The sequence below is a fragment of the Alligator sinensis genome, unplaced genomic scaffold (assembly GCF_000455745.1).
Source record: "Alligator sinensis unplaced genomic scaffold, ASM45574v1 scaffold237_1, whole genome shotgun sequence".
NCBI classification, from domain to species: domain Eukaryota; kingdom Metazoa; phylum Chordata; order Crocodylia; family Alligatoridae; genus Alligator; species Alligator sinensis.
The window spans coordinates 5,260,061-5,274,241 of record NW_005841849.1 but is presented as its reverse complement, the minus strand read 5'-3'; the positions used below and the strand labels follow the sequence as shown (position 1 = coordinate 5,274,241).

Sequence of the window (14,181 nt, the reverse complement as noted above, 5' to 3'; positions counted from 1 at the left end):
CCTGCCCAGGGCAGGGGTTTGGATTGGATGACCTACTGAGGTCTCTTCCGACCCTAACATCTATGAATCATGGATTTTTTAATGATCACAAATGATCATGATCTCAGGTTAATGTCTTACCCAAAAACTTCAGCAACATAATACCCCTAACACTGAACTGTGCTTGGCAGTTGAGCACTACTTATTCCATGCCAAGCACCAGTACCATCCTCTGAATGTACCTTCATGTTCCTTGGACTCCTACTGCTAGAAAGCCTACCCGTTCCTGGAATATAGCCACTGGAACAACTGCCTCTGTCTTGTAAATACATTCATTCACCTGGAAATTGGTCCCTGTTATAAGGGTTAACGGGTTGTTTCTTCCATAATAAGTATGTGCAAGTGTACATTCATCTCTGTGGTCAGACTTCCTCTAATAAACACCTTATCCCCAGTGAGTGTCTCATTTTGCCACGTGTTTCTTTCCTGCTATGGACTACTGTGAGTTAAAGGATCTGTTTTTCTTTTTATTCTCTTGCCTCAGTAGTGAGGCTCAGGGATGTGTTAACACTGTGCATTTAGCACTCGCAAACTAATATTAAAAGACGAAGTGGAAATTTTACAGACCCCAATGCTCACTAATTTTAGAGTGTTTGTTACTTTCTACTAGCAGTTAGCTATTCTTTAAATGCTATGCTTTCTTTACTGGTCTTTTTTACCCAAATTAAGATATTTTGTTTCTAAAAATGAGCATATCTGAAGCCCATTTTGTAAGAATCAAATTAAACACTTTCTTTATTTAAATTCACCATAAAAACTTTTTGACTGATAGCATAATCAGCTGATCTCATTGCACAACAGACAGCCTGTGCAGTTTACTCCTAATTCAATTCAGTCTTGTGCAGGTATGAGGCCAGATTCAGACCTATAAGGAAAACTTTGTAGGTAATAGAAAGAAAATCAGTACTTTGGCCATATGAGCACATAGCATAGATTCCCATAAGCATCATTCTGTTTTGCTAACTGGGAATGTTAAAAATGAGACAGAGCTAAAATGGATTACAGATTAAATGTACCACTGTCCAGAACCAAGTCACAGTCCTGCACATAGCCCAAAGTAAATGGGCTAAGTGTCAAGAAACTACATGGCAAGTTGTCAGTGGGAGGCAGATTAAAAAAATCACCCTCAATGGAGATATATTAATTATCTCCAGTACATATCCCAGTACATATATGGAAACATTGCATCACCTTTACAGCCCTTTGCCCTGGCGACTGCAGCCCTGTTACTTGGACTCACTATAGCCAAGTGGTTACATCCCAGCTCTGCACTGACAGGTTAGTCTAATTGTGAGAGATGGAAGAGTAGAGGACCAGCCCCAGGGTGTCTACATGGCATCATGTTCATTTGCAGAAAGAAGAATTTGTGGTATGCCCAATGGCTAGATGAAATAACTCAGGGCAAAGTTTACGACTAGGTATGTAACAGCTAGAGAAATTGTAGGTGTTGTGGACAAAACCCATTTGGGTCACTGTATTTTTGAACAGCAGTAGCCTATGCATCTCAGGCTATACACACTGGTTGAAGTACACTCACAAGTTTGACCAGCTCACAACCATAGATAGAATAGTTTTCAGCCTGATCTATGATTATGTGTGTGAAAGTGTCCAGTGAGGAGCTTGACATCTCTCCCTATGAAAATATCTGGGTCCTGGATTCATGTTTTCACAAGTTTATTTTAACTGAAACAACCTTACTATGAATATGATCTATTTACAATGGCTTTTTAGTGTTACAATCCAGTCTGCATTTTAGGGCTGTGTGCATTTTAAATAAGATGATGAGGCAGATGCCCTTTTACATCCATCTAAAGACAAATGATCTCTTGATATAGTCACCTGTGAAAGGGGCAGAGTATTTGGTTTGAATATAAATGGGTGTGTCTACATGTTGTCCTACGGAGTGCTACACATGGGTCTATACATGCTCGGCAGCTACGCTGCTGTAGTGGTGCACTCCCTTGTAACCCACCGCTATGGCAACATAGCAGCAAGATCTAACCATGTGCCACACACACGGCACAGTAGGGGCAGTTACTATGCTGTGCTTTAGTACTTCCTTTTATACTTTCCAAAAGGAAGTACTAATGCACAGCATTGTAGCAACATTGCCCCAAGACGTGCCCCAAAGGGTACAAAAGCCAAGTATGACCTATTAATTATGCCAAAGGACCACCCAAGTGAATATTTTCCCCCAAACCTGGCAGCTTAAAAATGAAAGACAGTCAATAAGAACAGTGTTGCTCCATGTACTGAGATTTCAACCTTTCATTGTTGTTTTCCCCATTTCACCATAGGCCTGTGCAAACCTGCTGTTATTTTCACTGAATGAAAGTTAAGCCAGTGTAAAGGGCCTGTGCACCATTTAAATCTCACTTAAGAATTTTATTTTCATTATTTAAATGCTACCTCATTGTCGGTATTTACTTGTGAAACCTGAACTTTTTATAAGCTGTGCCAAAGGGAATCTTACTATTTCTTTAGAAAATAGCAGCTTTGTTGTGAAAGTGATAGAAACTGATTTTCATCTCCTCTAAAAACTCAAGAGTTCCCACAAATGATTCCTGTGTTCACAGAAACATAATCTGTTCACCCTTTTAGTTTTAACACAGGCTTTGCATGGCATTTAAATAAGTCCTTATGTATAGGCATTATCAATAGCTGTGTAAATGTACTATGCCAATTCTGGGCCTGAGAATCTTTGTGCATTCCCTAGTATTCCTTGTACAAATAGCAACACAGACTCCAAAAGAATTCAGTTTTAAAGCACCCACAGCAAAAAGCCCAGTCCCTTGCAGCATAATAGCATTTAAGAGGGTGAATTTGTTGGCATGTCTTTCGTCCTTTTTGCACATGTAATTTAAAAATAATATCTAAGGATGTCAGTGAACATGTTAACTTATATCTGCCCTTAAAAAAACAGTTTTTCAGATATAATTCAAAGCAGTGGTTCTTTCTCTATGAAATCAGCATCCTTTCATAGTTATATAAATATTTCTAATAGCAATTTCAAATAGGTTCCCAGTATAATCAAATTTAAACACAGAAGTAGTTTCCAACATTGGCTTCTGATAGGTAGCATATAGTGTTTCAAATTCAGCTATATGTCCCATTACACACTGGACTTGCAGGCATCATCAAAGTATTCAATATCGTTTCAGTATTCTATGCCTTAATTTGTTTATTCCTCTTAGTATTTCTTAGAGCAACCTCTCTCAATAGAGGTTTTCCAAATGACATGTTTATGGGAGTGAACCAGCAGACAAACAATGTAATTATTAGATAATATAATAAAATATGTGCTTTGCTGCAATAAAATGGCACAGAACCATACTTGATGTGGCATTTGAAATAGGAGAATCTAATCATATAAAATGGATTTCAGAATAGTAAATGGGAATTTTTAGATTTGGCTTTCTTAGACAATGTAATTGGACCTGGATGAAGTCATAAACTGAGAGGGATCAGTGCTTTGTAGAGCTAGAGTCTCTGAAATACTTGATAAAAATGACCTTTTGTGCCAGGGACTTGAGTAAAACTTTAATACTGAGCAGCTTTGTTGCATGAAGTTTTTATGAACCATATGTAACAACATTATACTTTTATTATAAAGATTATTTCAGTTATTGGTGTGAATACTGTTTAAAGATTATTATTGCTCTCTTTTACTAATCATTTCCTATTGCAGAGTATACTGAAAAATGACAAACCACTACCAGATACGAAGTTTAACATCAGCCTGGTAATTTGATATATTGATTAATAATCCAAATAAAAAGATAATAAATGACTATTTAATTCTAACTCAAACAAAACTATTATATCAAACTTCTTTTTGAGAACTAAGTAATTACTGTTACAAATAAGTCTTAATTTAGCAGTGTACACAATGACAAAAAGGCATGATTTTCAAGGAAAAGGACAACTTTACTTAAACATCATACTGGATAAAGTAAAGACAACAATCAGAAATAAAAAGCAATATATAATAAACGGGGAAGAGGAAAAAGCAATCAACATAAGTCAGAAGTTATATGTAGGAAATGAATAAGGAATACTAAATACACTGGAGAAAAGTCCACAGTTGACAGAACAGAGGATAATAAGACTTGGTTTCTTAAATGTATTAGGAATGAGAGAAACCCTAGCAATGTTATGTTCATGGTCTGACTCTGAGTTTTATCAGTCTGAGGTTTGGATTCAGCTGTAATTAGCCTGGTGGGTTTGGGTTTTTTTGTTAGAAGATTATTGCTTACTTTCAGCCAGTAGGCAGGAGTTTGAGTGCTGTGTGTTTGTGTTGTTTTTATGTTTGTGGTGTGAAGGTTTCTGAGCATTCCTACCACTCAAAATTTGTCCTTGGTAGATGATGACCTTTTCAAGGAGGCAAATCTGAAAGGTGTTTTAGTGTCTTTGCCGTTTAGTTGCTTCAAGGCTCTGAGGGATTTTTAGACACATTTATTGTTTTGGGTTCTTTTAATTAAAAAGGAAGTATAGAGGACTATTCATTAGGTACTTGCTGGTCTCTGTTGACCTACCCTTTTCACTGTTCATTCTGCAATAAGATTGCACTATTTAAATTCTGTTTTATGCAACATCCCTCGAGCTTTTCCCTCTTCAAAAGTAAGAATCATAAGGCTAATTTTGTTTGGTATCTTTAAAGAATGGCAGTCTTGCAATTCATTTACTTTGAAGATCTCCTTCCCCAGGATTCCCATCCCTGCCCCATCAGAGTTTCAGGTTCTGTGCTGGGGCGGAGGGGGGCGGTTGCTCTCAAAAATTCTTTTGGGGTTTTGTTTTTTTTCTCTCTCTCCCCCATCACTGAGAAAACCTGGAGATACTGCCAGTTTTAGAAAACTGACAATCATGGTTGTGTGTAGTGGCACTTTTTGTATGGGCTTTTGCTTCTTACTCAGGAACTGATAAAAAAAATCTAGAAGAAACAAAGATGGTGACAGTTGGAATAAATAATGAGAAAGGGCCTTTTGTTCAACTGCCGGTGCACTGAGGTACTAAAAATGTGAGAGCTAGAGGAGTTCTGCCTCCAGAGAGATGAGACCCAGCCACAGAAATTCTGCATAAGGATGTGCTTCAGTGGAGCAAATTCACAGGTAGCACTCCCCTTACTCTGCTGTCAAATTTCATAATCAAATTAAATAAATATATTGATTTAATGAATTGTTGCATGAAGAGCCATGACTGGTTCAGTGCTCCCTCAGATCTACCCTGGCAGGGTTCTCTCTTCTTTTCCAGTCTGCTTAAATAATTGAGAAACTTCTAAGTACTGCTACTTGCACTGTGTGCTCACCTACCTGCTTTAGGGCTTACCGTGCTTTTTACCTTCTTTCTCTTAATGCTACCACACAAATGCCAAGTGCTTTAGAACAGGATCAGACTTCAGGTCACTCGTTGTACAGGTAGAGTCACTGTGAACACACATGGAGGTTAATACAGGGTTGCACAATAACAACTAATTAAGTGAAAAATGCATTGGCAAATTATAATCTACTGAATGTAAGTGGTTTTATGATGTCTCTGGGATTAATAGCTAATGTAATGTTGTGCTATAACCCAAAGTAAATGTTAAAATTAAGGTCTCCTTGCTCCATAGAGTGGAGCAAAACTGAACAATATATAGCTGAGAACTCCCTGAACCAGTGGAGGAGAGTCGTGGGGAGCAAGGCCAAAACTGTATGTAAGCATCATCCCATTTGGGAGGCATGAACTTTGCAGAGTTGTGTGGAGATGTGGTACAGTGAGAAGACTGCAGATAGTTGAAGAGAAATAGTTGCTTTTCTCAGCATGCCCCACTTAGGACTTAAGAGAAATACCACCAGTGAATAGAAAATAATCAGTAGTCCTCGAAATCTTCTTGTCATACTCCCTCCTGCACTATAAATTGGAAGGTTGTTCTGGAGGACAGGAGTAAGCAGTGTTTCACCTTCCAGCAGTAGCACAGCATCCACCACTTTTTTCCTCTCTCTGTTCTCTATTCTACCTGTTTATTGACTTATTTAACTTTCATTCACTTTTTGTTCCTCTTCACTTTGTGTAGATTTATTTTTGTGATAAATTCTGTTTATCTCCCCACTTCCCACCAGGTTGGTCCATGGGGGAGTGTAGGTTGTAGTGGAGCTCAAAGAATAGAAGCTACAATCAGATTTATTTTTACAGCGTAAATTATAAATAAGAAGTATGATGGGAGCTTTGTTTTATTTGAAAGAAAACAGAGGATGGGTGTGAACGCATTCAAATCCCATTCTCTCCCCACCCCCAACACACACTTTTTCCCCCTAGAAAAAGAGCAGAATTTAAACTAGTTTCATTCCTATAAACAGCAACTAATATGTGATCTCAAATCAGGCCTGTGGTTAATGCCTAATTGCTGAAAGTTAATGTCATCTTTCAAAGATTTTGCTGTACTAAGAACTGTATATATCCAGTGCTTCCACAGAGCATAAATTAAGAGCTCAGGAGAGACATCTATATGGATGTCACCATTAGTTTCCATGTTAATTTCATCTTGGATGGTTCATTTTATTACTGAACACATCATTAAATCATAACTGATTATATTGTATAATTGTGGGGTGACTCATACAGTTGACAGCTGTCAGTCACCTGTTATATGTTGGGACTGAATGACTGCATTAATAATGCCAAACACATAAAGCATCTTTGTTTAAAAAAAAACAACCCAAAAAACCCCCTAAATGCCTCACAATATAGCTGCTATCTCTCAAATACATCAACAGTGTGACTGTGACTAGCTGTGCCTAATTTTTACTTATAGCTGTTAGAAAGAAGATCTACAAAGCCACCCCTGGGTTATTGCAAACTCATAATAAAACAAAGGCAAGGTGATCAGAAGGGAAAAAAATGCCTCAAGTGAAAGCACATTAGATTGTTGCTCTGAGCTTCTGCTCTAGTCTGAGCTTGGATTCATGCTGAAATGAGCTGCAGCAGATTTGAATGCAGCCTGGGGGTTGCTGCAACTTCTGCCAGCTGGCCATGGTTGCCGTGGGGCTGAACACCAGCTGAATATAATGAGAGAAGCAGACATAGTGAACTAACCATGTCCTTGCCCTGACATGCCCTTTTCACTATGCCCAAGTATAGATGTGGTACAGAGGCCAGCTACCGTGATGGCATGCCTATTGGGAGCTCCCACATGCCATAGGAAGTTTTAGCCAGGCAGATCTGGCTCTTTTCTGGGTCCTTTGTGCCATTCAGACAGCACAGAAAGGCTGGAATGCAACTGAGAAGCTGGCCTATAGATTTGAAAGAGGATACGTAGAGCTCAGCTCCCAAACTGTTCTGCCAGGGTAAGGACCCAAGTATTATATGACTACATTATAAGAAAGACTAGAAGGTAATATGCTAAACAAACTTCAACATCCAACCAGGTATTTTTATAGTTTGGCATTCTAGCCAATTTGCAACTGTAAATACAAAGATTGGTTTTAAAAGTTTATGGTCTCCTGCTAACTGAATAATAGTACTCTAAAATATGTAGAGTAGATATTCCCAGATAGTAAAAATCCATTGTTTTAAGGCAGTCATCATATAGTGTTATAATTCTTCATAGAGCCACCGAGATGCTACTGTGATGAATACCCTCAAGTATCTAGAGAGCTAGCTAGTAACATCACTCCTTGTTTTCTTATATACTTTCTTATTCTTCTGTTAGTGGGCTTAATTCCAAGGTATTGGGAATATTGCCTGAGGAAGAATTGATGGTTTAGTACCTGTATATTTGATTTGGGAAGTTCTTTTGTACAGTACAGGCGATTAAGGGCGTGTGGTTTGTGGCACCACTAACTGCATGTCATGAATGTTAAAGCATGTTCTGTACTGCAGATTTGCAGCACGGGGACAAAATTTGCTACTGGGATTTCCCAGTAGCAAAAAAAAAAAAAATAGTGCTGGGAAAAAACATGATGTGGCGCTTGCTAGTGTGTGCTGGAACAAACGGAGGCTTGCTTAGCAGAGTATCTCTACTATTTCATTTGTGCCTTGGCTGCTCTAGGATGGTGGGAGCCAGGAGGAGCTGGGAAAGGGCAGTCTGACTGAAATGGGACAACTGTCCCGCAGCAAAATACATGTGCAGGAGCATGCGATGCAGCACAAATTTGTGCTGCTGCTATTTTTGCCACTGCAAATGCATGCTACTGTTCCTTTGGATGAAGCCAAGATGTACAAACCATGGCTGTATAGATTAAAAAGCAGTATAGTGAGACAGAAGTGTAATAAGCAGGTCTTGTGCTCTGAGCAGCAAGGGTGGCTGGGTGGTGTCTGCAGCTGCGAGGACAGCAATGCCATTGGCTGCCTTTCTTATGCCCTCTCTAAGTTGGTGCCTGGGGCTGGTGCCCTGGTTGCACACCTAGTTGCACTACTGTAGTGAAATATCATCAGTTATCCTTTGCATGTGATAAATCAACCCTTGCCCCAGCCTTCCATGTGACTGTATCCAGAGGTAGACACCTATTAATGTCAGTGGGACTTACTAAAGATGCATCCATGCACAGTTACTTGGGGAATGAGGTCCTATAATAGCAGAGAGCAGTTAGGACTCTAATCAGTATACTAAAATGACTTTAAAATGTCTGTTTTCTAACCAACTTATCCAATACACACTATCTAGAGATTTATGCCATGTTCATCACAGTTGCCACCTGGGGTATAGTACCACAGGATTTTACTTCACAGATATGGCATATTGAAAAGATTACATGTGATGTCACAGCTGAGCGTTAGAGTCTAGCTGAATCTACTCATAAGTATTAAACCAGGTGCACACAAGACTTTTGACTCCAGGAGCTAAAAAACTGCAAAAAGCAGACTGTTGACACTTTAACTGTTTTGAGGTTTAAGTTATATTTCTTCAGAAAAGAAAATGTTTTCAATCAAGCCAGAAGTCAGAGCCACATATTCTATGAAAAACAACAAAAAAGTTGAGAAACCAAGGTGAGCTGTAATTATCTTTTAGGGTGCTGGTGACATTTGACATGATTGCCTATTATTGATTAATGGCAAAGGTAAAGAGCTGTAGAACAGGAGATGAAGTATGGATAGAAAATTAGCTTACAACAGAAGTCAAAAGGTTAGCTTTTAAAAAAAATCTTTTCAAGTCAAAAAAAGTAATGAGTTCTGATGAATGAACTGTGAAAGTCTCAGGAGCTCAGTTTACAGAAGCACCCCTAGATTGATGTGTATCTAAGAAATCTCGAAACCTTTTGAATCTACAAAATTACATTAAAAATGTTGTGCGAACATGTTTCTTTGTGATGTTTTGGCACCTTTGCCTCTAGGAGCCAGCTAATACTAGGAAGTGAGGTGTGCAACCACAAAAAATGTATCTATTCAGGAAGAGCACACACCAACTGTTGCAGTTTCCTGAGCCTGACGAAGGGTTTTTGAACCCAAAAGCTTGCTTAATAACTATTCTCCAACCGTTTGGGTTGGTCTAATAAAAGATATCAAATTCACCCAAGGAACCTTGTCTGCGTGTATCTATTCAGACATTTTTAAAAGAAGTTTGTATTCTGATTCAGCCTAGGCTTTTTTGTTGCTTTGATCCACATTTTTTAATTAATCTGGGCCTGTTTGCTCATGCTTTGTTCTGAATGGAATAGGGATCTCTTTTAGGACTTAATAGATTCTGAAACCTTATAATTAGCCCTCTCGCATAGTATACATGCTTTCCTACAGGGTGAAAGCTTTGGAATAATACTGAGTCTGTTTAATGAAAAGGAATGAGGTCCCTCTGCTATTACAGGTAGGGACCTACCCAAATCAAGGAACCAGGTGGCCAGTTTCATGGGCAGATTGTGGTATCGATAGCCATTTATGTAGGCTTATCACGGTGCCCCCCCCAAGGCCCTGGTAGCCTTCCCCATCACCGCTGATTGGCCAAAAGGGCTGTCTGTCATGTAGCCTCACCCCTTGCTGCTGGCTGGTGGAGTTTGAACAAAAGACAGCCCTCTTGGCCAATCACCAGTGAGAGCTGAGGGCAGCCACCATCTTGGCTGCTCCCCTTTGTGTCAGCAGCCCCCCCCCGGCAGGCTGTGCAGCTCCCACGGGGAGGCAGCATTTTATTTTTAGTAACAGGGGAGGGGGTTGCAGATTTCATGGACATCACCCAATTTCACAGACAGTGCCTGATTTTGCAAAATCTTGAATTGCGTAGGTCCCTAAATTTAGGTCACCCTTATTAGGATTGTCATGTTTTTTGGGTTATGGGGGGTGTTCTGAATGTTTCCTTGTGTTTTATTGTGCTGATAAGATGTGTGCTCTCACTGGAAAACCCATGTTATGCTCTGTCTGTTTATGTTTTATCACTGAATAGATTGTTATGCAGTCTTTTGTATATCTGTATACATTTGGACATGGTTTAGGCAAGGAACTTAAGGATGCATGTTTAATGATGGTTGTCACTCCTAGACAGGCAAAAGAAGATGTTATTGGGCTTGGCCACCCACAGCATTGTCTGCCTATAATGGGGAAATCAACTCCTCTATAGAAAAGTCTTTTGAGAGAAATGGACCTTTAACTTGAGGAATGCCAGGTACCTCGGGGAGACCAGACATTTCTGGAGGATTCTGGTGACTCGTGAGAAATTAGAATAATGCTGATGGAGGTGGGGGAGGGGGCAATTGACTTTGGAGTCTTTTTACAGTCCAGCTAAGATCAAACCATGGATTTTTCCAAAGCTGGAGAAGGGTCTGGAGCACTAGCAGCTGGTAGAATAGCAGGAAGGCTGATCTCTAAAAACACTGGCCCTCTCAGGAGGGCTAAGGTACAGCCAGATGAGAGAGTGTGCCACCCCACAGTGTGACTCCCCGACCCCAACACAGCCATATGACTCACCTACCTCCCACCCACACCTTGCAAAATAGCCCTACATTTTAGCAGAGCCAATTAGCCTGCCCACTGCATCATGCTAAGCTGGTTCTGCTGCTTCCCATGCTAGAGCAAGCATACACAGACCAGCCTGGCTCTGAGAGTGCTTGTGACAGAGTACACTGACTTCTCCCATACCTATGTAGCCCTCTGTAGAGGTTTAACAAAGCAGCTGGGTGCCTGGGACAGCTGTAGTACGTGGAGCCTGCAGTGACTTTCAGCTGCCGCTGTGCTTCTGGCACGTTTGTGTGACTGTGATGGCAGCTGTTTCTTGCCCCCTCTTACGTTGGCCACTCCCACTCCTCAAGTCAGCGCCTGGGCAGCTGCTGTGGTCACCCTATCCTAGTTACACTACTAAGCTGTGCTTTCCTAACCTCTGAGTGTAAAACTGAACAGCAGAGCTTTGTGGTGAGCAATCTCATTGTCAAAACAATTTTTTTTACAAAAAAATCTGCAGTATATTGTTAGGCATTACTTCTAATAAGTTCATCAGAATGAGTGGACACAGTACCTCTTGCTGCTTTTAATCTGCCTTCGGTCAGCCACAAGTCTGTACTTAGCATGCAGCCTGAGGAAATCAGCCAGGTATTGATAAAATCCAATAGAAAGAGAGAATTATGAGATGGGAAAGAATCCTTGCCTAAGACTCAGGGGAGCTGGGATCAATTCCCACCTGAGGTACAGACTCCCTGCATATCCTTGGGAAGCCTTCCCTTTTCCTCAGTTTCCAGTCTGTAAAATAGGGGTGGCAGCTTCCCACCTTACAGGATTGCTTTGAGGGTGAGCTCATTAATGATTGTGAAGTGCTTAGATATTATCTCATCAGTAAGTAAAAGATCGGCAGCAGAGTCGCCCCATGACTATTGCCTGTAGTCCAGAAGTCTCATTTACATGGCAAAAAGGCAACATATTGCCCATGCTCATGGCCATAGGAAATTCTTGTTTTCTGCAAACATTTCTTCAGATTGATGGGGAGAACCAAACATGTTAGCCATGATATAGTTAGTACTTGTCTGAGATTGTTGCCTGTGGACCAGCAAAGGTTGGAGACTACTGACCACATCTAATGGTTAGAATAAGCATCATATGAAAAACTACAGAACCCCTGAGCTGATCACAAGCCTCCAGAGAAGTCTTGCAGTACTGAGCTTTACACCAAGGTGAGTATATACACCCTGCTGCCGTCACTCCCACACAGACCACATCGGTACTGCTTCAGGAAAGCCCTCCAGAGCCATATAGGGAGGGAGCACTAATTTATAAAAATCACTCCTTTCCAATAGGTCTCCCACTCATTCATGTTAATTAATGAAGCTCTGTTTTCATCTGTGAACAAGGAATGAAACAAAGATGTGATAAATGGCACCTAAGTGAGCTCCTCTGGAATGGTGAGTCCAGGAGTGGTAACCATTCATTGGAAGAATATATTTAAAACAGAGCAGTACTTGGTTTCAAGACTAAATCCTGAGGTGTGCTTGGCATCATCTTCATGAGATTTAATAGTTTGCCTATGGCTTAACTGTGAAGGAAGACCATTTTTCACTGAGAAAGTTGGAGGTGGCAAAACAGTGTTATGAACATATGCACGAGGGCAATCAAATACAGACAATTTTTGCAGTAGTGAGGGTTCAGGGATAAAGGTTGGGGTGAAAATCTGTAAACTGAAGATTAAGGGCATTTTTCACAACAGGGATATGCAAAATCAGTTGCTGGAGAAGTAATTGAAGCAAAGGACAACGAATACATTGGAGAGAGGGCCGCCTTTGTTTCTGAACAAGGAAGGGATGGATGGCATAGTGATAAAGGAGGCAGACAGGAGTGACTTAAAGCATGGAAGGACACTAGTTTTGGTAGGAATTGCCTTTCCTCTTAAGAACTGTTTAAATCCTTATGACATTCTAAACAAGGTGAGATTCACTTCAGTGGCATATCACAAAAGCTACTTGAGATACCATTGTAGCCTGTAATTTACAGCAAACTATAATTTCCTCTGGCTAATTTGTGGGACGACAGCTTTCCTTCACTCTCCCTTGCAGTGTATAAGCTCATTATTTTCAAAGAGGTTTTCTCTTAAGAAATAAATCTTTGGAATTAGTCGTTATCTTGGGAGAACTGCACATCCAAACACTTAAGTGAATTCATGGTTGAGTCAGAATATTCAGCCATCTTGCATGGTCAATTATCTCATGACAATGACAACTTCATTGCCAATTAAGGTTTCATTCATTTTGAAGTTAAGAGAGCTGCTGATGAAAAATGTTACAGCTAGCTATCATAGAACAACTTTTCTGTTCTACTGAAAGCATGGTATTTTTAGCTCTAAAATGTAATGGATCACCAAATATTTAGAAGTTGTGCGTATGTTACTCATACTTTCAGAACCAGGAAAAACTTAAACTGAAGAGCATATGTCAGCATGTGATGATATGGAAGATGGATAGAGGCAATGATGGTAATTGCTTGTTGCAAGAAATTTTAAGCTGAAGAATTTTTTAAATAAAACATTTTGATCTACTTTCTGGTACAGACAGATAGGAACTGTAGTTAAATGAGTGACATCTTTGAAATGCCATTCAAAGCTGCTTGTTTTTGTAAAATGCACAGCGTATCAGAAAAAAAAACCTAGTTTGATTTCAGCACAGTTGAAGTCTAGATATAAATCTTCTAAGTAAAAAAAAAAAAAAAAAAAAAATCTCAATTCTTATCCAGCCAAAAATAAATGAGCTTTGATAATATTAACTGAAGACTCTAGTTAACACACAGAATTATTTTCTTTAAAATGGACTCCTGGTTTACTTTTTCTTAATTAGTTTGTCCATGGTGATGATGATATACTGAGCATTTCTTGTAGTGCTTTGCAGGTTCAAAGACTTTTAGCTAGATTAATGTTATAATCCTCACAGGTAAAAATGCTGTGATATATCAGTTCTTTCTCAGAAGTGTAGCTGTCATCCTTTTCAAGAAACATTTAATTTAAAAAGGGAGAGCACAGTAGGTTCTCTCCAGGGTTTTGTCTGTGCACTAATTGACTTTGGTGCCCAAACCAAACCCCATTGAAGTCAATGGGAATCTTTCACTGGGCTGTTCACTTGGAGAAAAGTCAAGTATGAATTATATTTGTCAGCTCCCCCTGTGTCTTAAATTCAATCCATTTGACGTTCATCATTTCATCCAGAAATTGCAACTGTAGCTGGGACTAGAGCTCTCTGGCATTGTTCCCTTTAATAAAGACTGGTTTCATAA

The 14,181-nt window shown here is 39.8% G+C and overlaps 1 protein-coding gene across 1 annotated transcript in view; it reads left to right on the top strand.

The window, feature by feature from the left end:
- LOC102384482 (glypican-5-like) overlaps positions 1–14,181 on the top strand; it is a 628,050-nt gene that overhangs the window by 405,326 nt on the left and 208,543 nt on the right. The window contains exon 9 of the mRNA XM_025209865.1: positions 3,728–3,781. Within this exon, the coding sequence (XP_025065650.1) occupies positions 3,728–3,781 (54 nt within the window). The remainder of the gene's footprint in view (positions 1–3,727; positions 3,782–14,181) is intronic.